Source organism: Equus caballus, chromosome 9, assembly GCF_041296265.1.
Source record: "Equus caballus isolate H_3958 breed thoroughbred chromosome 9, TB-T2T, whole genome shotgun sequence".
NCBI classification, from domain to species: domain Eukaryota; kingdom Metazoa; phylum Chordata; class Mammalia; order Perissodactyla; family Equidae; genus Equus; species Equus caballus.
The window spans coordinates 57,723,432-57,746,886 of NC_091692.1; the positions used below are offsets into that span (position 1 = coordinate 57,723,432).

Below are 23,455 nucleotides of genomic sequence, written 5' to 3' on the forward strand. Positions count from 1 at the left end.
TTATGGAGGAAGGGAGATTACGCTTTCAGAGAATTTGTGAGTTGGACAGGAAAGGAATAAGCCATAAAAAGCAGAACTGAGGTAGAGGGAGTAGCCTGCCTTTAGGAGTCTGCAAAGTCTTCGGCTCAATTTTGGAACATCCTTTATTCCAGTTCTATTTGTAAAGTTGCCCAGAGTCTCACACAGTGCCTGCCAGACTATGGGACCGGACCGAGTGACTGCCCAGTGACTGCGTGGATGAGAACGTGCTCTGGATTCTATCAGAGTAGATCCTAGCTCCTCCCCGAGCCTCTCTAAGCTTCAGTTTTCTCATCTGTAAAGCAGAGTAAGAATAACTAGAGTTTTTGTAATGATTACCTAATAAGATAATAGTAATAATGATAATATTCCTGTGAACTCTTCAAACCTAGGAATGCTTTTTCATTAGCACAACTTTAGTATTGTGACCATAGAACTAGACAAGGAACAAGGGATGTGAGTTTCCACTAGATGTCATTTTACTATCTGTAAGAGTTGTACATCTTCCAGATAGGAAGAATATAGGAAAAAATACAGAATTCTGATTACCAGAGTCTGATGATAAAGTTGAAAGATATTGCGTAAGAATTGTGTAAGGCCAGGGGCCCGCCTGGTGGCGCAGCAGTTAAGTTCGCACGTTCTGCTTCTCAGCAGCCAGGGGTTCGCCAGCTTGGATTCTGGGTGGGGACGTGGCACCACTTGTCACGCCATGCTGTGGCAGGCATCCCACATATAAAGTAGAGGAAGATGGTCACGGATGTTAGCTTAGGGCCAGTCTTCCTCAGCAAAAAGAGGAGGACTGGCAGCAGATGTTAGCTCAGGGCTAATCTTCCTTGAAAAATAAAAATAAAATAAAAGAATTGTGTATTGAATAATTCAATAAAGAGGCAGTAAAGTAATTTTAAAGCCAAAGGTGAAAAAAAGAGGTGTCCTAAGATAGTTAAAGAAATGTGGAATCCAATTAATCAGTGAAGAAAGTTAGCTACAATCTTAATGGGCAGTGTGGAATTCAATTTACTCAAATCAGGAGGAAAAATTAGTTAATGGCCTATCTTGAACCCGAGAGAGACCAACTCATAAAAGACATGGATTTAGGGTTTCTGCTGTTTCAGCGACTATTGGAGTCGGCATGCTGGTCAGTGTCCCAGGGAGAATCCATCCACTCTTTCAACTGAAGCCTCTGGTAAATTTGCAGCCACAGTCTGCTAAAATGTCCTCGCCACCTTACTGGTGACATTATAATTTTTCAGTAATGGGTTAGTGTTTTTAACCCAAAGAAATTTTGGAATAGATTACAAAGATTCAGTAAATCAAATCTAAACTACTAACACTTTTAAGTTCAAAAATAGTGTTTTTTAAAAATCATTAAGACAATCTTTATACCTTTGGTATTTAAAACTCCTGCAAGTTTTAAGAAAATGTAGTTTATTAAGGTATCCAACAAGTTAGTCTTCTGACATCAACTTAAATGGGTAATTGAGTAATTAACTTTATATTCCTAATGTTAAGTCAAAAGGTTTAAACAGTACTGGAATGCTTAATTGAACTTAAGAATCATCATCTTCAGAAGTTTATCACCCTTACTTGGGGTAGTTTAAGTATATGGGAAGTTTTTTCCTGCTAGAGAAATCTGAAAAGTTCTAAAAAGAAAATTGAATATATTAAACCGATAAAAAGCAATGTACAGCATTTAAAGGAAGTTTATTAACTGGATTTGTAACTTGAATTGTTTGATTAAGGGAAGTTGGTCCCCTCAACTTGAGTTGAAGAGACATAAATCAAAGGCTCCCTTGAAAGTGCTTGTTAAAATTTCTAGATTTATAAGTAAAATAGGATTTGTAAATTTATTCATTCAACATATTTATTGAGTGTCTGCTATGTGTCTGGTACTATTCTGGATGCTAGAAATATAGCAATGAACAAAACAAGGGCAAAAATTCTTTATGGGGCCTACAGTCCTTAAACCTAAGAGCTTTAGGTAAAAACTAAGTTATTAAATGTTTTGCCTTAATACATTGAAGATTAATTTTAAAACAAGTTAGCTATAAATAGCCTCTTCATTTGCACAAAATTCCCCCAAGGGACACCAAAAAATTCAATTGACAAGTGTCTCCATTCATCCTTGTATCTTTAGTGCCTGGCTCACAGGCAACTCTCAAAATCACGTGGCTTCTGGAGTGCTGAATCTTCTCCTCTACTGTCTTTCATATCATTCACAAGAAATCTGAGTTAGTCAAGATTTTTTTCTTAAAATGCAAATGTCTCCAAGCTTCAGAAGCTAGGAGATATTTACATCTTCATGTAATTCAATTAGATTGCGTTTCTCCTAACATCTGAGTAAAGGAGTAAGCTTTCTGATGGAGGGAAGAGAGGCAAATAACTTTGGAGATGGAAGCATTCGCGCAGAAAAGGGAACTATTGTGGATTGGGGACATAAAGCATAGGGCTGGGAGTCCTCAGGGCTGTTGGGACGTTGAGGGAACTAAGCGAGGTGTGTAGAAGGAGTGGTGGAAAAATGCAAAGAATTCTCAACTATTTCAAAAACAGCCTCCACCCGGCAAAGAAAAGAGCCTCTTTTTTGCTTTCCCAGGTGATTATCTGTTCCCCAAATCCAGAGGTCAAAATTGTTTTCTTAAAAAGTTCCAATTGGGTAAATAATGCTTTTGCAAAATGCAAAAGAAACTCAAACATTGTTTCCATAGGAAAACATTTCTCAGTTCTAAACAGCCCACTTACAACCAGTCTGTTGAAACATAACCTATTTGTAAACCGATCATTATTTTGATAACCAAAACTCACAAAAATTACACCTAAGGCAGTCCCAGAAAACTGCAGAGAATCTACGGAAGCCTGGCAATAACCTAAACTATGGATTTCCCGAGGCAAGCCCTAAGCTAAGAACTCACTGAGTTTTGCAACCCATACCCATTTTTCAGTTTCCCCTATCCTAGCAGTCACAATTCACATTTTCCAAAACTGCAGGCAATGCTGGTAGCCCCTGTCACAACTCCTCTTCTACCAGCTGGCTGCCCCCAATAATTGTGGCTAGTTGCAAATTCCCCACAATGACATCTAGGGACCAATTAAAGAGCAGGTAGATGATTTGGGAGGCATAGTTGTATAGTAGTTAACTCCTCAGGCTCTAGAGTCTGAATGAACTAGTTTTGAAACCTAACTACCACTCCCTGGTTAGATAACCACTGCCAGGTTACTCAAACTCTCTGCACCTCAGTTTCCTCATCTGTAAAATGGGGATTATAATAATATGTACCTCGTGGAGCTTCTGAGACAACGCATGTACAACATTGTTCCCGACATACAGTGAGCACTGGGACTTACACTTGTCTATGGCTCCCTAATTTACAGCAAGTGAAGAAACAGAAAAACATGTCATATCTTCTGCTTCCAGCCCGCCATAAATGTAAACAGTAATTACCAACATCTCGGTTGGCTTAGGTAACTTACAGCTTTTTTTCAACATTAAAGAAACCAAGAAATAATCCAATTCCTACTTGGGCTCTTGAGATGCTGGAATGAGTTACAGGTTTATCAACATTGTTCTAATAGTTGACAAGGATTCGGCTCTAATCTGGTGAATGAAAAGTTCATGAAAAGAGAGTTATGGAGGAGTTATGATGAAAAAGTGCGATGTTCTAAACGATGGATTTCAAAACATCAGTGCCTTTTCAGACATTTGGTCCCATACTGGACCAAGATATCACCGACAATAATTCCTTCAGAAAATGATTTTTCTAAATAGATCCATATAAACCAGGCTGAGTTATTAAGGAGGAAAATGAGTTTAATAATACAGTATTAGATTGAGTAGCATCCAGGAAAAGTGTACTGTAAAAAAAGTTTTGAATATCGATTGACCTCTAGTAACTTTAGTGTTGAAAATACTTGTATTATAGTGAGGTAGACAGTTTAAAAAAACTCTCCATTAGACAGACTTAAATTTTTGTAATAATATTTAAGAAAATGATAACATTATGAAAGAATGAAATATCTGATTAATGCTTAACTTTGTACAACTCGAATATAAACTTTAAAAATATTAGAAATTATAACATTTGAGTGCATATAACGTTTTGTACATTAAGATGAATTGCATGCTGTCCATTCCCTCTTTGCACTTTCAGTCACCTTAAATAAACAAATATATACAGCCTTAACAGAACGACAGTGCATCCACAGCAAATGTGCATTTTAAATTATTTCTCCTGGCCAAGTCTTTGTTCTTACTTAGCACTTTATACTAGCATTTATTATCCTTCTCACCCTTTTTTGGACAGTTTGTAGTTCTCCGAACCAAACAACCAACAGGTTAAGATGGGAGAGAGCAAAACCACTTAGGAGAAACAAAAACTTTTTTTAATGGTTGGTGCAAGTTCCCTTGTTTAAACCATTTCATGGTCAAAGATGAGAAGGAAGCCAACTCTTCAAAGGGCCTACTTACGGGCAATGTTTGAAAATAACACTGGTGCAGGTTGGGGGAAACTTCATGTTTTTGACAGTCTGGGAATGGGTATTTAAGTTGCGCTGTGCTCTCTCCTGCTTCCTTCCGGAAGATGAATTCCATCCCTGTCTCCTTCCTCACTGGCCTTCCTCAGCGCCCACCCCAAGCTCAATGTAACACTTTGCTCTTTTCACAGTTCCTCATTACTAAGTTTTAAAAACATTGCCTAACTGGTAATTACAATCTGAAACAATTCTTTTGGGGGAGCCCTGGGCTATTGCTGGCTGGTAATCTTCCAGGAATGTCAGAGAGAGGGGAGGGAATATAGATTTTAAAGAAACTTTGGAGACGGGGACTTGCGTCCCCTTTCATCCTTCTCTCTCCTGTTCCTGGCCTGCCCCTGCAGCCCATCTTTCCTGGGGCACACCACCTCCCCTCCCGACTCCACCCTTCTGCTTCTGGGGTCCTATCCCTCCACTGCGCCTCTTCCTTCCTCAGATAGCTCTCCACCCCTGCCCATTTTTTGTTTAACTGGGAAATCACCTTTCCCTGAATAGGGGATGTCTGAACTTTGGCAAATTCTGTTCAAAGAAATCAATTAGAAACAGACAGCAAGAAGGCTTTTTGGTGGGTTCCCTCCAGCAGGGTCTAACACACCTCAGTATCAGCCCCCTCAGAGGCAGGCCTTGTGGTTTCTCATTATCCTTCAAGGGGTTCCATTTGGACTCATTCTTGTCATTCCATCCATACCAACACCCTTTCTCCCACCAGAAAGAGCAACAGTAAAGGTAACAACCCAAGTACCCTGGCGAGATGCAGGTTGCCAGTTTCCTCTACTCAGAGAGGGCAGGGCAGAGCCGGCTACACAAGCTAGCGCAGGCCGGCTGGGACCCACCTCTCAAAACTCTTCTAAAGGCAGGGCCCATCCTGGCTTTCCTATTCCTGGTGCCAATTCCTCTATTTTAACACTTTTTGCTCAGGAGGTCACAAGGCATGGTTATGACATGACCAGAAAGATCCCACCTTCTTTGCACAGGTAGAAAACAATCAAACCAAGATGTGGTCAAGGGTGATTCTTCCTCTCACGCTGTTTCCCTTCTTAAACTATTATTTTTTTAATCCATAGAGCAGTTGAGAAACAGGTATGTGTCTCCCCTCCTCCCACCTTCTATCAAAACCTGTGAGATACACAAGGAAATCCAAAGCCACAATAATAAAGAAAAAAACTAAAGAAATCCTCCTTGGCTTGTTTTTCAAAGGTGGCCAGGCAAGGTGTGAAAATCCGTATCTCCCTCTGGGCTGACAGGTGGAAGGTTCTGGGAAGGCCGAGCTCCCTCCTCCCCCACTTGGCTGCTAGTCCAGGCTGTTTCCCCACCCACCCTCCGCCTCCTCCAAGGCCAGCTCCTCCCCCGCCTCTCAGCAGTCAGGCCTCCCCTGCGGCCCGGGCCAAGGCGGCAGGAAAGGCGCCGCTACCTGCAGCCGCAGGACTCCACCACCATGTCCTCATACTGCTTGTAGACCACGTTATTGCCGGCGTCGATGTACAGGATGCTGATGGGAGTCAATTTGGTGGGCACGCAGCAGCTGGGCGGGGTGGAGCCGGGATCCATGGAGTTCATCAGCGTCTGGATGATGGCGTGGTTGGTGGGCTCCAGGTGCGAGCGCAGCGGGAAGTCGCACACGCCTTCGCAGTGGTAGGCCTCATACTCCAGGGGCGCGATAATCCAGTCGTCCCAGCCCAGCTCCTTGAAGTTCACGTGCAGGGGCTTCTTGCTGCAGCGCAGCCTCGACTTCTTGCCGTGCCGCTTGCCGTGGCGGCTAGCGAAGGCCGTGCGCCGCCGCCGGCGGCCGGGCGAGGGCAGCCAAGGCCCGACGTCCGGGCTGCCCGACGGCGGCGGCCAGGAACCCTCGGCGCCCCCGCTCGGGCCCGCAACCTCGGCGGAGCCCAGCTGCTCGCGCATCTCCGCGAACAGGTTCTTGCGCTGGGATCTGGTGAACACGACGAGCAGGGCGCGCTCCTGCGGAGGCCGCACCCTCCGGCCGAAGCCCAGACTCCGCAGGTCCGGGGGCGGCGGCTGCTGGGGCCCCGGCGCGCGCGCCTCGTCCTCCCCGGCGCCCAGCTCGCCCCACGAGGCCCGCAGCTCCAAGCACAGCTGCTTCCAGGGCTGGTGGCGCAGGCCCTGCCACACGTCGAAGACTTCCCAGCCGGCCCGGGGCGCCCCCTGCGGGTCCAGGGTCCGCGCGTCCAGCTGCAGGGGCGACAGGCAGGGGAAGAGCTGCACGTGGAGTGGCCCGGCCGGCGGCCCCCAGGGCACTGCGGGCGCCTGGCGAAAGAGCCGCAGCTCCGCGCCCACCAGCTCTTCTTTGTCTGAGAGCGTGGACACATCAAACAAATACTTCTGTCTCCGGAGAGGAGTGTGCGAGAGATCGTCTGCGAGATAAAAAATAATTACAGTCAGTTTCACTTAAGGGGGAGATCAGCCCGGTGCTTTGCGGCCGCCCCAGGAGGGAAAGGGCGGGGAGCGGGGCAGGCAGGCCGGGAGGCCAGCTCGGCCAGCCCGGGGCCTGACCACCCCGGCTCCCCGCCCGGCCGGTGCTCGGCGAGGGGAGGGGGCCACCAGGGCGGGCCCCCTCCTCCCATCAGCCCCAGACTCCCAGGGCGGAAGTCGGTGGCTGCTGCAGAGGCGGCCGCGGCCGAAGCCTCCTGGGTTGTCCCCCAGGATCCTGCGTAACCACTAATGTGCCCTTTGTGGTCGCCAGCCTGGGCCGCGCCTCCCCCAGACCTCCTTCGGGCTGGCTCATTCTCATCATTCACGTCTCGTTCAAATGTCCCCTCCTCCGAGAGCCATCCTCGACCACCCTGATCTGAAGTAGCCTCCCTGGGTCACAATCGCAGGACCCTGGTTCATTATCTTCCCGGCACTTAGCACTATCTACTATGATCTCGTTCATATTTGTCTCCTCAGTGGTCCGTCTTTCCCAAGAACACCCCGCCCCCCTCCACCGGCCCGGAGGAGCTCGGACCGTGTCACGTCCATCTTGCTCACCACAGCGCCTAAAGTACACGCAGCTCAACAAGTGAGAAACTTCTAGAGCAGTCATTCTCAATCTGGTTGTCTGTTGTAATCATCTAGAAAATTTAGAAATTACCAGCACCAGGGCTTACTTCAGCCAATTGAATTAATATCTGAGGACAGAGCCTGGGTATTGGGTTTTTGTTGGCTTTTCCTTCGCTTTTTTTTTTTTTTTTTTTTAAGCTCCAAGGTGATTTGGTGGTGCAGCCCTAGTTTAGACCCACTGGTCTGGGTGGAAGTTGCTGCCCATTAGGCAGTTTTGCTGAATCTTTTAGGCCCAACACAAAGCTGACAGAATGAATAGCTGTTGCGTGATTTTTCTTTCTTTTTTAAACCTCAGCCATAGACACGCACGCACGCACACACAGTGATATTCTCCCCTCCTCCACCTACCCAGTCTGAAATCTTCTTGCTTTGCAATTAATCATGAGGACAAAATTTTTGGTTACAAGTGAGAAAAAGAAATTTGGGGCTCATGGCGACATATAACAGGCTTTTAAAATCCAAGGCGAATTATTTGGGACCAAGGCAAAACTGGGCTTCTTTTTTGATACATTTGTGCGTGAAGCCAATGCCACTTCAGAGTGCAAGGAGGAAAGCTACCCAGATTTTCCTGGGCTGCCTTCTCATAAAATATTTACAACCCAGCAAATACAAAAATCCCCAAAGCCCCCATCTTTCCCCAGAAGCTGGTAAAGTTTGGGTCGATTTCAATAATAAAAGTGTCACTGGGTCCCAGTCCAACCCTCACTGCCTGTCCAGATGTAGCCCCAGGGCACTGGATCTGGAGCCTCAGCCACACCTAGTCCCTATTCTGAGCTGACCGCCAGCCGGCTGCCTCACTCTGCTGCACATGTCCCAACCTGAGAGGGAGCTGTGGGGAGGGTTAGAGAGGTGAAAAGGGAAAAGCTGCTGGAGGCAGTTGATTTATGGAAGCCAAGACCTTCAAACCAGCCAGGGTCATTTTAAAATCAGTGCGAATTCAGCACACTTTCTTCTTTTAAGATACCTGTGTCTGACAATGCTCGGCCACCACCCAGATCTCTGGACCTTTCGCCTTAGGCCTCACTTTCCTGCCTCTCATATTTCTCTCTCCCCAAACTAAGGATGTGATGAGAGGGACAAACCTAAGGCACTTGCTGCACCAGTGAAATGTTGTGAGGGCAGGCATATTTTTCATCTTTAATTCATCCACAAGCACAGAACAGTTCTGTAAGGTAGGTACTCATATTATTCCCATTTCAGACGGGAAAACCAAGGCTTGGATAAATTAAGTTAATTACCAACGTCTGGTGGCTGGTAAGTGGTGAAGTTGAGATACAAACCCAGATCTACTTAATTCCAGAATTGGAGCAGTTAGCCCCTAAGCCCCGTTGCCTCACTATTATAATCCAGGTACTGGAGTCTAAAAGCAACCAGAAGTGGCCAGGGTATAAGGTATGGGGGATGTAGTCCAAATGGTATTTGCAGGGCTTGCCAGGATTAAAACCTGTGCTCCCTTAGGAAGTTATTTCCATGTCTGCTTACATAACTCTTGAGGAAGTTTGTCATTGGCTGAAGAGCATTAGGCAGGTGTAAAGGCTAATGATTTATTTCTCTTTCATGCAACATGGAGAGATCAGCCTGCTTTTGTTTTCCTTCTTTTCTTTAAGTGTGGGCTAATAAATAGTCTGAGTCATATTTCTCCAGTCCTCAAGAGTGGTCAAAACAGAAGAAAGCATCTGTAGAAAGCGGGCTCTACTGATTCTGCAGTCTTGGGATTTCTGATGATCTTTCCAGCAAGATCAGCCCACTCTCACTCTTTCCAGGGCTCAGAGAAGAGTGCAAACGGGAGCATCAGCCCATATCCTAACTCCCTTCTCTCCCCATACCAGCTCCATCCCACAATTGGAGGGCCTCACTCCCCTGCGTGTGGACACTCTCGCCCCCAGGTCCAAGCTCCCTAGGCCTACAGGTGCACACATCAGTGGTGTGATCTACTCTTAGGAGGACAGACCCAATGAAGAAGCTGCCCAGGCCCTGGAAGTGGACTGAGGGCTATTTTGGCAAGAACTCTGTGGCTCCAGTACAATGGAGTAGTAGCTCTCAAAGCCACTAAACCTAGAACAATCCCTAAATTGACATTATTAGCATCACACAGGAACTTGTTAGAAATGCAAATTCTCTTGGGCCCAGAAGTTCGTGGTGGGGCCCAGAATTTGCATTTCTAATTAGTTCCCAGGTGATGCCAATTCTGCTAGTGGAGGATCCCACTTTAAGAACCACTAATCTAGAGGAGTGTGCCCCTTTGGCTCTTCAGATTCCCCATCATGTGGGGAGAGCACCCTGGAGGCAGGACAAAACAAGGCCCTCCAAAGCTCAGGGACCAGGGCAGGGTCTAAGGTGACTGTCCCTCCCAGTCCCTTCCTACCCCTCACAGCCATCCCCACATTTTTTTTAATCTTTCAGCCACATGCACTCTCACTGGGTCTCCAGAACTTCTAACCCCTAAACAGAGGGTCCGAGAAGGTGGCCGCTCTGTGCACCTCCCCTACAGGACCACATTCCCCACCTGTCTGGACCTGCTCTGGAGCCATGCATCACAGAAATAGCCCAGAGGAGGCATTCGACCTGGGGAGTGCACAAGCCACCAGCCGCTGAGACCCTGCAGACACTTTGTCTGCTGACCTGGCATCACAAGGCCTGGCTCTGCTGCCATGGCCACCTGTGGTCAGGAAGCTGGCCCTTCACACTTACTTCTACAAGCCTCCTGTCCCATTAAGTCCTGTATAAATGAGGGCTGATATCATCAAATGACCCTCTCTCCCATGCCCCTGTCTACAAACATGCACTTTTCATTTCAAAATCTATTTGTGGCACTTTCTTACATCCTGGAAGTGAATCCTAGCTTTTGACTTTTAAATTGAAATTGATCCGGAAAACATCATGAGAGCTTTTTATTTTGCTTTTAATTTGCATCAACCTGGTTTGTTACAACTTAGCTCACATCCTAGTGAACTCAGTATTTGTTGAGTATTAAACATATAGTCATTTCAAGTTACAATTGCTAGATATGTGCTTATCAACTTTCCCTGGCGGGTGGGTGGAGGAAGGAGAGGCGGGAGGCAAGGAGAAGGAGCAAACCACCCGCATGTCTGAAGAGAATTCTTCATAAGTAGGTCAGCCTTTTTTGAGTTAAAAACAAGTTGGGAAAAGGCTGAGGGCACCTCAAACGTGCACTTCTGCTGTGGAAACGACAAAAAATAAAAAAGAAAGCACATGAGGGAACGAGAAAAAGAACTAACCTCTTGCAAAGTAGGGACTATAGCGCCCATTTTAAATGAGGAAACTGGCTCAGAAAAGTAGTAGTCATCTGTGCAGGGTCACAGCACGTGGCTGGAGGAAGCTAAGAAGCAAACACCAGATTGGCTAGGAAAGGATGCCCACGGTGCCAAAGACGGGACACCGGGAACCTGAGCCCCAGCGCGGCGGCCTAAATTTGGGACGCGCAGCGGCCGGTAACGCGCCTCGCCCGCCCATCTGCGCTCCTTGGCTGCTGGCAGCTCCTGGGACCATACTGTACAGGGTTTCCGAAATCCCGCAACTTGTTTTGGTTTGGGGCAGGAAGGGCCCACAGTGCATCTTTTCCAAGACACATCTGAGATATGTATGCAGCTTGAGGTCCCTGTTGGAAATCCTGGTTGGATTTTCTGTCACTCACCGGCCCCGAGGGTGCCCCGGCGGCTCCAGCTCTCCCGACCCCCAGGGCTCTTCGTGCCGCAGACTGTGGGCTCCCCAGCGCTCCTCAAGCATCCCACTGCCATCCACCGGATTCGAGGGGACCCTGGACGGCCACTGGCCAGGCTTCTGGCCGCCCCGCTGCCATCTCCCCGTCCCGCCTGCACTCGCCGCCGCGCCACGCCTTTGGCCGCTTGTCCTCTGAAGGCACAGACCCTAGCACTAGGCACTGGCTCAGAAAGCCGAGATGACAGGGCTTTCCCACTCCCCTAGATGGGGATGAGAGGAACGGGGACAATCGCCTTTCTTTACAAAGCAAACTCCAGATGTCTTTGCCCCTAAGCCTTTCCCCCACCCCTCATTTTCGAGCCAACAGCAGCACTGAACACTTATGGGGCAGCCTTTGTGCCAGGCACTGCTCAGGGCTCTGATGGGTCTGTCCCTGAGTCCTCACCGCAAGCATCCCAGGCCTGCCCAGCTCTTATGCTCATTTATAGATGAGGAAACTGGGGCTCTACGAAGTGTCTTCACTTGCCCACAGTCTTGCAATTACTAAGGGACAGGTTCTCATGGTCTTAATTCCAAGTGAGGCCCTCAGACCTGCGGCCATGCCCTTCCAGGGTTCTGATTCGTTGGTGGAGCAAGAGGGAGGACACTGCACACACATTCCTCACCAATGCCATCAACACCAGGTGAGCTGCCTTCCCCTAGGATTTCCCTTTTTATCTTTACCAGAATGAAGAAGACCTCCAAGCAGAGAATTCATGGCTGGGTTTGGAGTCTCTTCTTTCCTAGGTCCCTCAGCTTCAGCAATGTCCTGAGGTGCCAAAGTCCACAAGTGTACTGGGTGAGTTAAAATGAGACACCAGCCCTCTCCCATGGGATGTGAAGGCCTCTGAGTAATTTGTGCTCCAGGAATTACCCTCTACTGGGACCTCCCTGGCATCCCCTGTACTCTTGTCCTGAGTCTAGCCTCTGATGAGATCTGAGCCTTGGAAACTGCTGACCTTGCTAAGCATCCTCACTGAGGTGCGGATTCAGGAGGCAGTCCACACAGTTCACCCTCTCCAGGGTACTCTTGCTTGATCACCCAGCATAACCACAGCTAACATTGGTATAGCACTTACTGTGTGTTGGGCATGATCTAAATTCTGATAATAACTCATTTACACCTCAAAACCACGTATGGGAGGGAAATCACTATTATGCTCATGTTATGGATGAGAAAACTAAAACACAGAGCTTGAGAGTGACTTGCCCAAGGTAGTAAGAGGTAAACATAGCAGTCTGCCTCCAGTATCTGTGCCACTACCCTAGGCTTCCCAGCCCTTGACCTCTGTGTCTTGTAGAAACCCAAAGTCTCCAGCTCTTTCATGCTGCCCATGCCTGGAAAAAGGGCAATAATCCCTGGCCTCCAAGAGTCATTCACTTTCGAATCATCAGAACTGAAGGGATGCCAATAATTAGACTTTTGAAAGAGAACTTACAAGGAAACTTAATTTTCTCATCTACAAATTGAGATAATAATGCCAGCTCACAGTCACTGAGAGAGGGATGACAAATGAGAGAAAGAGTGGGAATGAAGTCAGAAGACACATGCAGATGTTGATGACTACTGACAATGTGGAATGGGAATTAGAGTCTAAAACACATAGATTTGAATCCTGACCAGTGACTTGGTGGCTGGGTCACCTTGGATGGACTGGGTCACATAATCTCTCCCAGCTTCATATGCCTTTTCCGTAAAATAGGAAAACTACCCCTACTTTGCAAGGTCATTGTAATGGTCAGAGTCAAAGCACCAAGGACAGTGCAGGACACACTGAAGCAACCAATGAATACGGCCAGTATTACTGTAACTACCTACATCCAGGTAGGGGGAAGATGCACCTGTCCTCCCCTTGGCCTTCTCTCACAGTCCAGTGTTCTCAACAAGATTTCCAGAAGTAAGTGGAAGAAAGGTGATCAGCAGAGTGGGTGAAGAGAGAAGCAGAGGCGTCCAGTTCCTGTCCATCTGAAGTCTAGCCAAGTGCAAAGGCCCATAGGGGCTTCGGCCTTGAGCCCCCTACCCCACCCCCCACCCAACCAGGACCTGATCCTTCTCAGTCCTGCCATGCCAAATGCACACTCCAGTCCCTCTCACAATGCCAGGTGAACAATCCACCTCTGACCTAAACCTCATCATGGACAGGGCCCTCCTTGCCTGTTCCCTTCTCTGAGGGGTCAGGCCCAGTGTCAGCCCATGTGCCAACCCATCTGACTCCTGGGCTGAACAGAAGCAGCCCTGAGAGGCCTGGGGGTTGGTCTCCTTACCCACTCCCATATCCCCCTTTGCCGCCTTTTTGGGGGCACGATCTGGCCACTGAGCCAATTTAGGGTCAGGATGGGGGCCATGTCCCCAATCTTCTCCACCCAGCAAAGGACCAGGAACACCTTGGAGGGGAGAGGCGTTGTAGCAGTGAATGACCCCTTGGGCTGCCACGTGAGGCCTGGCCAGCGTCGCTAGTCCCCGGCAAAAGTCCCATCAGTCGGTCAGTGTGCATGCCTCCTTGTCACTCACTCACCCACCCAGCTTCGCTCTGGGTCTCTTGGCTTCCCCAAGGTTTTCTCCAATAGCTTGCCCTGCATTTCTCAGCTCCTTTCCTTCTCTCAAAGACCAGAGAGGCCCAAGGCCAGTTCTCCATGGAGTCTCAGAGAGGCTTTTTCCACCCTTTCTCCCAACCCATGAACCTGTGTCCTCCTCTATCCGACAGGCCTGGGCCTTATGAACTTCACGGGATTAAGCAGGTCTGGTGGCCTGCCTGGATCTAGAGGAGAATTCTCATCCTTAGCACAGCAAGCTCTGGCTCAGTGTGAGGCAAACGAGTGAGGTTGTGAGGGGCAGGGAAGGGGAGCCCCGACTTCCACCTGACTGAAAACCTAATTCTGCCCACCCTCGGAGCCTCAGCATAGCCTTCAGTGGCAGTCACCCCAGTTTCTGGCGGGAGACGTGGGCCAGCCCTTGTCCCTGAACACTGGGCACTAGGTATTGGTCAACCCCAGCAAGAGTCTGAAGGCGCTTCAAGGAGACTCCTTCTGTCTCTTGTCTCTCCGGAATGAAATGGATTCATTTATAGAGTATTTTCCATGAACTAAGTCGGTGCAAACTCTCCTGGCCAGCCGTTCGTTCTCAAGAGTGGCCCAAGAGCCAGAGATCCAAAACTGAGATCAGGGACGGTTCACCGGGCCATTTCCTTGAATTGCGGTCCCACCCGGGGCTCCCGACCACAGCAAATCAAATCTTAATTTGACATCACTGCAGATGAAATCCAAAGGGAAGTTTGGTACCGTCCCCACACACTGGACCCTCTCTGCCCATCTTCCCGCTGTGCCTAGACGTCCTCCGCGCCATCATCCTACGCAGGTCACTGCCCTTCCCCTGGGGCCGCTAGTGCAGGGCCTGGACCAAGCTGCTCTGCTGGAGGCTGCCCTCCCTGTACCGTCCTCCAGTAGGGTCACCCGTGAACCCAGGGGAGTGACACAGGCCCTGGCCAGGGGGGAGGAGGGGGAGATTCGCAGTTTTGAAACCGTCCTCTGGACTGGAACATGATGGGACCGTTTGACTTGAGATCTTCGAGATTAAACGTAGAAGAAAAGGTTCCCACTTTATTTGGTTTCCCCTTCCGGACCACTTCTGAGGTTGCAGGGGGCGGGGGTGGGTGGTTCAAATTGGCGTGTTGTGGTGGGCAGGATGTTGGACCCTCAGTGCCCAGGCGACCTGCGCAGGAGAAAACTCAGTGATGTGTTCTCTAAAGTGCTGGACCTGGACCGGGCGCAGCTTCTGAAGAATGGATTGCCGCAACTCCTCTCGGCTGCTTTCACCCTGGGCTGACTCCCGAAATAACGTCAGCAAAGTGAGATTCATAGTGGCACCCGTGGGCCATCGTCTAGCATTATTCCATTTCCCTTCCCCTAGGGAGTCAAAGCGGCAGTTGGCTGGGAAGTGGAGTGGAGGCTGGACCAATTTGCTTAAAAGTCAGACTTGGAAAGCTGGCGCACAGAATCTCTTTGGTTCCTGCGTTATTTAGGGATTGGGGGTGCGTGTGTGTAAACCCCTCCCGACCCCAAAGCCAAGCGTCCGCGCTGCCATGACTTCTGTTTTCTGCTGGGCTCCTCATGCTAACTTTGCACCAGCCTGGGCCAGAAGCCCGCCGGTCCCCTCTCCGCTACGCCGCCTGCGGGGTTCCCTGAACGGTGCCCCGCCCCCAGGCGCCCGGGCCCTTCGCTGCGCAGCGCGCCCATCTCCGGGAACGCTGGCCAGCGCCGCCCGCCGCCAGCGCCTTCCAAGCGCCAGCAGCCCCTCACCCCAAGTGGACCCAACCCTCGGCCCCCAGCAACGCTAACGGACTGTCCTGGAAGACAGAGGACGGCAGCCCTGGAACCCATTACACCAAAGAGGACCTGTTTGATTCCTGTGAACGGGGACAACATTTAACCGACATTGAGCTTAAAAATAAACAGCTATGGCTTTAAGGTGGGGGAGAAAGGCGGTAGATGCCAAGCAACGAAATGGCGTGGTGGATTCTCATTCCCGCTTTCCTCACCTCGCGGCCTCTGCTCGGACTCGGACGGATCCGGTCCAGAAAGCATCTCTTGAGCAGGGTTAACGAACTAATACCCTTTACTTTACTTAAAAGCCCCCAGGGATTATTGTTGATTTGCTCTGGGTCATTTGATGAACGCAGCAGTCCTGGCAGGAAACAAAGGTTTTCGTTCTACCCTGTTTCTGTCATACTATCTTTCCCACAGCTCTCCGTCCCGTTCCCTTCTCCCTTTCCCCAAGCCTCCCCAGGAAGACGTCACCAATTTCAAGGAGGTGCGCAGCTGGAAGCCCGAGAACTCCAGCTGGGGAAAACGCGTGGCGCTAGGGCCTCCATGGGCGCAACACCCTGCGTTTCCCGAAGGTTCAAGCGACAGGCGTCCTCTCTGGTCGGGGAGGGGAGCTGTCATGTCCTGATTCACTTTTCGGGAGAAGGGATTCACAAGGCCTGTCGTGGGCTGTGGCTTAGGTAATTTTAATTTTTAATGTGCAGAAACTACAAGGATGTTTGAGCACGTTTTTCGATCCCCTTCCCCCACCAGCAAGTCTACCACGCAAACTCCCAAAGCCCCAGAGCCCACCGCCCGAGGGAAAACGCGCAGTTCCTTCTCAGATTAGCCTCCCCGGCCGAGGAAGCGCACCCGCCGTTCCGGCGCAACCTGCACTGTCGATGCAGAAGACTTTAGATGTTCTTAGCTTCTAGCTAAATGACCCTTGTAAGGGTCTTGTAAGGCAGCCCGTTAAGGCCTTAGGGATGGGGGTGGCAGTAACTGTTATTTAACAATAAGCCAAGGGCTAAGGGATTGGTTTTATGGCCTTAAAAATGTTTTGCTCATTCCAACCAGAAGAGCAGAACAAAATTCTAGTTTAAAGCTTCCTTCCCTTCCCGCCGGGCTTTTTCCAGGACCTTCCAGTTCACCGTGCGGGAGGAAGACCCTGAACCTCGATGGCGACGCAAACCCTGCGCTGGCGCTCAGGCGGCCGCGCCCTCACACGCACACACTTGCACGCTCAGCAATCCTTTTCCAAGGCTGTTCCCTCTTTCCGGGGAAATAAAGCCTAGATTGGAACCTTCTGCCGGCTTCCTCACTTGGCCGTCTGGTCTGCATTAGTGTTTTTATAAGGGACTGAAACAAATCGAATACAAGGTCACCAAATAATTAACAGTTGTGAATTCCCTCCGTCCCCATTAAAATACTTCCCTGCTTATATTTCATTTTCCGCTTGCCAACGACAACAGGGTCCGGGCAAAAGCGCTGCTGCGTTGACTACACAACTCTGCGGCCCAGGTCCACCCAGAAACTCGCTGTTTTGCATAAACATGCGGCACCAGAGGAACTTTAGTCGCGAGGGAACTGTGCAGCTCTTAGAACGCCCTTCCCGCAGCAAGGCTTTCCCCACAATCGCCCTGCCCTTCCCCCTGATCATCGCGACCCAGAAGGGAAACTGAGAAGCCAACAAGCAATGGGCTGCAAACCCTCCCGAGATTCATTTCTAGGGTGTCAAGTTCCTCAAGGATGTTCCGATCTCGTTTTGGTTTTTATCAGTTCCCTACCACCTCCTTTCTGAGAGCCCTATTGTGACAACAACAACCACCAAAAAAAAAATATTTTAAGAGTATTCTTATTTCAAAATCATCTGGAAACCTAACTCACAGCAGTGTTCTTAGGCTCATTTTGGTTTCCTCATCCTTGAGAGGATTTTCCCCCTTGTTGGAATTTTCTGGTATTTCTTACTACACAAATTAAAAGTCCGAGTTTTGCTTCTTTCTCTCTCCGTCCCCCACTATCTCTCAGCTTATTGAATGCATAGAAGTTCTAATTGTCTGCCTTTCCCAGGCCCCAGAGTTGGGGGTCTAGGACTCCAGGACTAGTGGTCTTTTAATGAGTTACATCCTGTGCTAACTGTAATTTCTCTATATCCAATCTGGTCCATTCTGATCTTCAGACTGCGCCAAGACACACATGCACACAGTTTCTCACTTTATGGATCCAAAATCATTTTTAAAGCACAATATGAAAGCATTTTAAAAGATCAGGGATAACGTGACTTGTGCCTTTTACAAGGATTACAAAGAGGAAGCAAGGCACCGCACAGAATCAGGCCCTCACATCCAAGGCTCCACTCCAGCTCCTAACTGGGTCTCAAGACATTACAGAGGAATATTTGGCTAGGTGGGAAATCGGCCTTTTTTTTTTTTTTTTTTTTTTTTTTACTTTTGCTTCTTGCCACCATCCTTTAGAAACTTCCTCACCCCTTACCCTATGCATATAGTGCCATAGGTAAGCATGCAGGGTCTAGAACAAGATATGAGCTACTCTTCTCACTAGCTCTGTGACCTTGAGCAATTTGCTTAACCTGTCTTCCTTAATTCACCTGCAAAACAGTAATAATAGCACTTTCCCTGGAGGTTGTTGTTAGAATTAAATGAAATGATTCATGTAACAGATTTTAGCACAGAACTGGGCACACAGTAAATGCTCAACATATCTCGGTTATTATTATTACCTCTAGGTGTTTGGAGAGCAAGCTGAAAGGAAGGACACATACACAAAAAAACCAACTCGCAATAAGGTGTCCTCAGGAGATGTGGGAGAAGGTGACAGGAGGTGAGGTAGTGCAGAACGTACCCTTTTTATGGGCCTAAAGCATTCTTCATTCACTTGGGACGGAATTTATCCCTGTTCTCCCACTCTTAATCGCAAGCTTCAGGTGTAACTTTTAGGGTTTCGAAGTTCCCGGGTGAGGAAGGTTTTTTACAAATACTGTGCATAAGTAGTTCATGCCTTGTGAGCCGACTTCAGGATTCCTTCCACTTTCTTTACTCCTCCCCCTGAGGGACCCCCGCTCCTCAAAGCCAAGCCTGCCACACTCGAAGGCGATTTAAACATCCCCGAGGCAAGGCGCCAAGTTAGTGGGGCTGGCCCAGCTCTAAGCTGGCTCGCTGCTCTTTCCTCCTGGCCAGGCCATCCACGGGTTGGGGGAGGGGATGTTAGAGGGTTTGGCGCGGTTAAGAGTCCCCACGTGAGAGGGGAGGAAGTCCTCGCCAGGAGCCGGGGATGCGCGGCTGGCGGGTCCCTTCCATCACGGGAGACTAGACACCGTTTGATGTGTTATGACATGAACCCTCAATTAGATCGCTGAGTTGAAACACTCCAATCAGGGGCCCGATGCTAAGCAAGCCCCGGAAGGTCCAGCCTGAGGTCACCGCCGGTGACACATCAAATCAAAATCAGTGAGAGGGAAAGTGAGGCTTTCCCTTTATCAAGCTGGGGCTGTAGCCCGCAACGTAACCCCCTCCTCTGCGCGCCCCCTCCAGCCCGCTGTTCCGCACTCCTTCGCCCCCGCGCGGTGTGGGATCAGCCACACCACCTTTCCAGTCAACTAACTGCCTTTTTTCGCTTTTTCTGCGAACCTGAGGGCGTGGAGGAGACCGCGCCTTAGAAGTTAAGGTCCAGGTGGTCAAGCCGCATCTCCTCAGATCGGGGACTGCGCGCAGCTCCACGGCTTTCAGGAGATGAAGCCGGACGTCTGGATCTTGGTCTGGCTAGCCTGGAGACCTTGGCTCGGGAACAGAGGCCCCCCTAGCCTGGGCTCTCAGCCAGTCCTTTCCCTGCCTCCGGGGGCGCCCAGCTCGGTGCCCGAGGAGAAGCTGCAGCGCGAGCAAGGGTGAAGCGAGGCTGCGTCTGAGCTGGACCTGAAGCCCCCAGAGACCCTTCACACTTGCCTGAACGCTGCAGGCTTCGATAGACACCTCCGAACAGCCTGCAGGGTCTCTTGGTCCCGTGCCAGACTCACAGTGCGCAGCGAACGAATTAGGGGTGCCTGCTTGGGGGAGGGGCAGAAATTCTTGCCACTTCCCTTCGTGGGGGGGGGGAAGAAAATGCGCGCCCAACTGCCCGCCAGCCTGGGCCTCCGGGATTTCTTCCCTTGGGGAAAGACCTCTTGGGGAATTTTCTCTGATCTTTCTTAGTCTCTCTCTCCTTCGACTAGGGCAGTAGAGAAGGCGGACGATAAGCAGATTTGGAGGGAAGGAGACAACGGAGACTGAGCCGGGGGTGGAGGGGCAGAAGTTGGCTGCGCTCCCGAGCTGCGCTGGCAGCGCAGAGGCCAGGGACTCAGTTGCTGCGCTACGGAGAAGCCACGTGTATTTGCTAAGGTACTTTAGTAGTCCTAAAATCACCATAAAATACCCGCCGTTAATTTTCCGCCCAGACCTTTCAGCAGCTCATGGACCTCGCTGACCTCTGGCTGCAGCGGCGAACCTAGCGTGGGCAGGACCCTTGTCCGCAAGAAAGGCGGCTGCAAGAGAGGAGGATGGGGGCTGGAGCCTGGGAAGAGCCCGGGGCTCAGAGCCGTTAGCCTGCTCTGAAGAGCTTCGAGGACATGCAAGTGCCCAAGGCAGCCAGGGCGGAGCAGCCCTCTCAACCCAAACCCCAGAGCTCGCGGGTTCTTGGGCCACCCAATTTTCACTGACCTGGAAGTGGGAGACCTGGAACGCGTCAAAGCCGCGGAGCTAGGTCTGGGCAGGATAGCAGAGTGGATAGCTGCCTAAATCTCTTTTATGTCCTCTTTCCTTTCTTCTTGTCCTCTTCCTCCCCTGTCCTCTTCCTAGCCTTTTTCTCCCTTCCTTTCCTGTCTCCTTTCATGTTATTGTCTCCCTTCTTTAGGAGCTGAGTTCCCGGCGCCTGTGGATCCTTCCCCAATTTCTGGAAACAGGGAGAGCGCGAGGCTCTCGAAGGCGCTCGCCAAGCTGCGGACCAATGTGGGTGGCAAGGAGGGAGCGCAGGGGTTTCCGCAGACACCCACGCATGCACCCACACCCACAGAGGGGACCAGAGACGAGGCCCCCGGTAGAAGCGCAGAGAGGAGCGCTGCCTGGCTGAGAAAGATGGATGAGCACCCCCACGCACCCGTGTGGATTGAGTAGCGACAAACCCGCAAACTTAGCTGCCTTGCCCCTGCCCCCCGCCCGCCGCACCAGTTGCTGCCGCTACCTCTGCAGAAATGACTTGGTTTCGGCCTCGGAGCGGCCGAGAGCGCGCTGTAGGAACAAGAACGCCCGAGGGCGCGGGGCTCCCGCCTGGCTGACGATCCCCACACCCAGCGCGGGGACGAGCCGAGAACTCGCGCAGCGGCGGGGCCAGGGCACTGCCAGACGCTGCTCGCGGACTCGATCCTCCGACCGTGGGACTCGCTTCTACCGGAGCTTTTCCCGGAGCGAACCGCAGCTCCGGGCTTTCCAACGCTCATTCATGCCCCAGGGCCCGCCCGCTCCGCTAAGGTAGCTCAGGCCTTAGACCGCGCACGCCGCACAACCCGGGACCCCGTGGCACGGCTTCCTTCAGTCCCCGCCGCGATCCCTCTCTAGCCCCGGTCATTTGTCTGCCACCTCCCGTCCTCCATGCTTCCTCCACCAGCCACCAGACGAGCGGCCACCACGCTGCTTTCTGCAAAAGACAAGAGGAAGAAGGAAGGAAGGGAGAGAGAAAGGAAGGAAGGGAAAGAAGGAAGCGAGGAAGGGAGGATTGCAAACTGGAATAAAATCTGCAGCCGCATTCAGAAACTTACTCTGGCTTGAAGAAAAACAATTTAAGAAAAGAAAGTGGGTGGTGTCCAGAGCGGGAAGGGAATTCACAAATGCAGCCTTCTGCCAGTGCCAGAGTAGCGCCCTGGCTGCGGAGCTCCGGGGGGAAAGGAGTCAGGCGCCTTCTTTGTCACTTACCTAGTCCCCTGTCTACAAAGCTAGTGATCGTATTAGCCGACTTGGAAGACTGGAAAAAGCTGGCATTGATGCCCAGCTTCTCTGCGATGGAGTAAGTCCTGTAGATTGACAGCATGTACTCGTGGGGCACCACGCGCGGGCCCCTGCCAGGCGACTCCTGCGCCTGGTGCTGCTTCGGCGGCCGCCGCCGCCGGGGCTCATCCTGCCGCTGTGGCTGATGCTCCTGACGCTCCAGGGGCGCCTGGGCAGTGGCACTCTCTTGCGGCGCCCGCGGCATCTTCCCTTCCCTGCGGCTTCGTATTCCCTTGGCGGAGCCCAGCTCCGCGGACGACGAGGATGAGATGGAAGCCTGTTGGAAACCGGGCAAATCCCACAGGAAACTGATGAGGAAGACGGCCGAGAGCAGGACCCTGGGAGTATCCATGGCGAGTGAGTGGCAGTCTCCCCGAGAGGCGGCGGCACAGGGCTCGAGGGGCACAGAGCGGCTGGACAGCGGCCGGGGCCCGGCTCCTCGGGCGGACTCGGAGTGCGAGGAGCCGGGTCCCAGCCACACAAACCCCGGCCCTGCCACGCCCCCTCCCGCCCCTCGCCGGGAGGGGAGGGGAGGGGAGGGGAGGGAAGGGAGGGAAGCGGAGGGTGGGACGAGAGGCCGGGTGGTGCGGGCAGGAGGTGTGGGGGAGAGGGGCCGCGGTGTGCCCGTGTGGCAGGGAGACGCAGCGCCCCCGCGGGACACGCGCGGGGTTGCCGTGCGGTGCGCGCAGAGCCGGCTCCCAGCGCGGGCCGGGAAGGGCTGCCACGGCCGCCCCGCGGCCCGGAAGCCTGGGTCATCCGCAGCGCCAGAATCCCTCTAGCGCTGTCCGAAGCTCGGTCCCTTCGCAGGGCCGCGCCGACTCTTGGTCTTGTCCAGCCACCTCCACTTTCCTGGGAGCGTGCGGCCCAGGAGGAGGGAAGCTGCGGCGCCCCCCAGAGATCACTCGGTGTAGGAGCCTCTGCAGCCGACAGCGCGCTGGCTCCGGGCGGTGATACCTTCTGTCCCTGGCCCCAACCGCCAGGCCAGCCGTTCGCTCCCCTCAGGGGCCTGCCCAGGACCAGAGAAGCTTCGCCGCTTGCCTTTCGCAGAGCTCAGCTCTACACAGCCCCTTTCTTTCGGTGGGGTAGCGATCTCCACAGACAGGGCATCTGGTCCCCACCCTCGAGGTCAGGCAAAGGCCACGAGTCTTTATAGTCTAGATGGATGCTAAAAGCTGCTGCGCTCCCCTGCAGGCCCCAGGCTTTGCTCTCAAGTCCCCAACCTCTTCTAACGCTGGCTTCAGCCACTTCATTTCTCCTTCGTCGGCTCCCTGGGTCCTCTTCCCTCTGGAGGCCTGGCTCCCGCCTCCTCTGCATCCCCATTTTCCGTCTCTTCTTTTCCTCCGCCTTCAGGACTTCCTCCTTCCCCAAGTTCCTTCTGCATTCCAATCCCTCTTTCCCCAGCCTGCTTTCTTCTCACACTGCTCTCCCATCTCTCTCTGCCTTCCCACCCTCTCCCTCCTGGGCCTCCCCCCACCCCTTCCAGTGGACCCCTCCCTTTGCGGCTCTTCCCCAATCTGGTTCTCTTCAGCCCAGCCTCACCCCATCACGAGTTTCCTTTATCTGTCCCCAGATTCCCCGTGCCTATCTTCCCCGCCCACTGCCTCGCTCATTCCTGGGGCCTGGACGCTGGAAGTGGGGGTGGAGGGCTGCTTCTCTCCCACAGTGCTCTGTGCCCTGGAACGCTATGGACATAGTTTCCCTGTGCATTTATTAGGTGCTCAGCCACCAACCATGAATTCTCTCCTTTAATCATCCCAACAGCTCTGTGAGATTGTCCTTACTATTTTCACTTTTACTGCTTAAAAAAATGA

The 23,455-nt window shown here is 51.5% G+C and overlaps 1 protein-coding gene across 1 annotated transcript; it reads right to left on the reverse strand.

Annotated features, from left to right (window-relative positions):
• Nucleotides 1–3,799: 3,799 nt before the first annotated feature.
• Nucleotides 3,800–23,059, reverse strand: GDF6 (growth differentiation factor 6). Its single transcript, XM_023648732.2, has 2 exons — nt 21,573–23,059; nt 3,800–6,908 (listed from the first exon to the last, which is right to left on the reverse strand). Exons 1-2 carry the CDS (start codon nt 21,994–21,996, stop codon nt 5,947–5,949), a joined length of 1,386 nt encoding a protein of 461 aa, XP_023504500.1. The 5' UTR covers nt 21,997–23,059; the 3' UTR covers nt 3,800–5,946.
• Between the last annotated feature and the right edge of the window lie 396 nt (nt 23,060–23,455).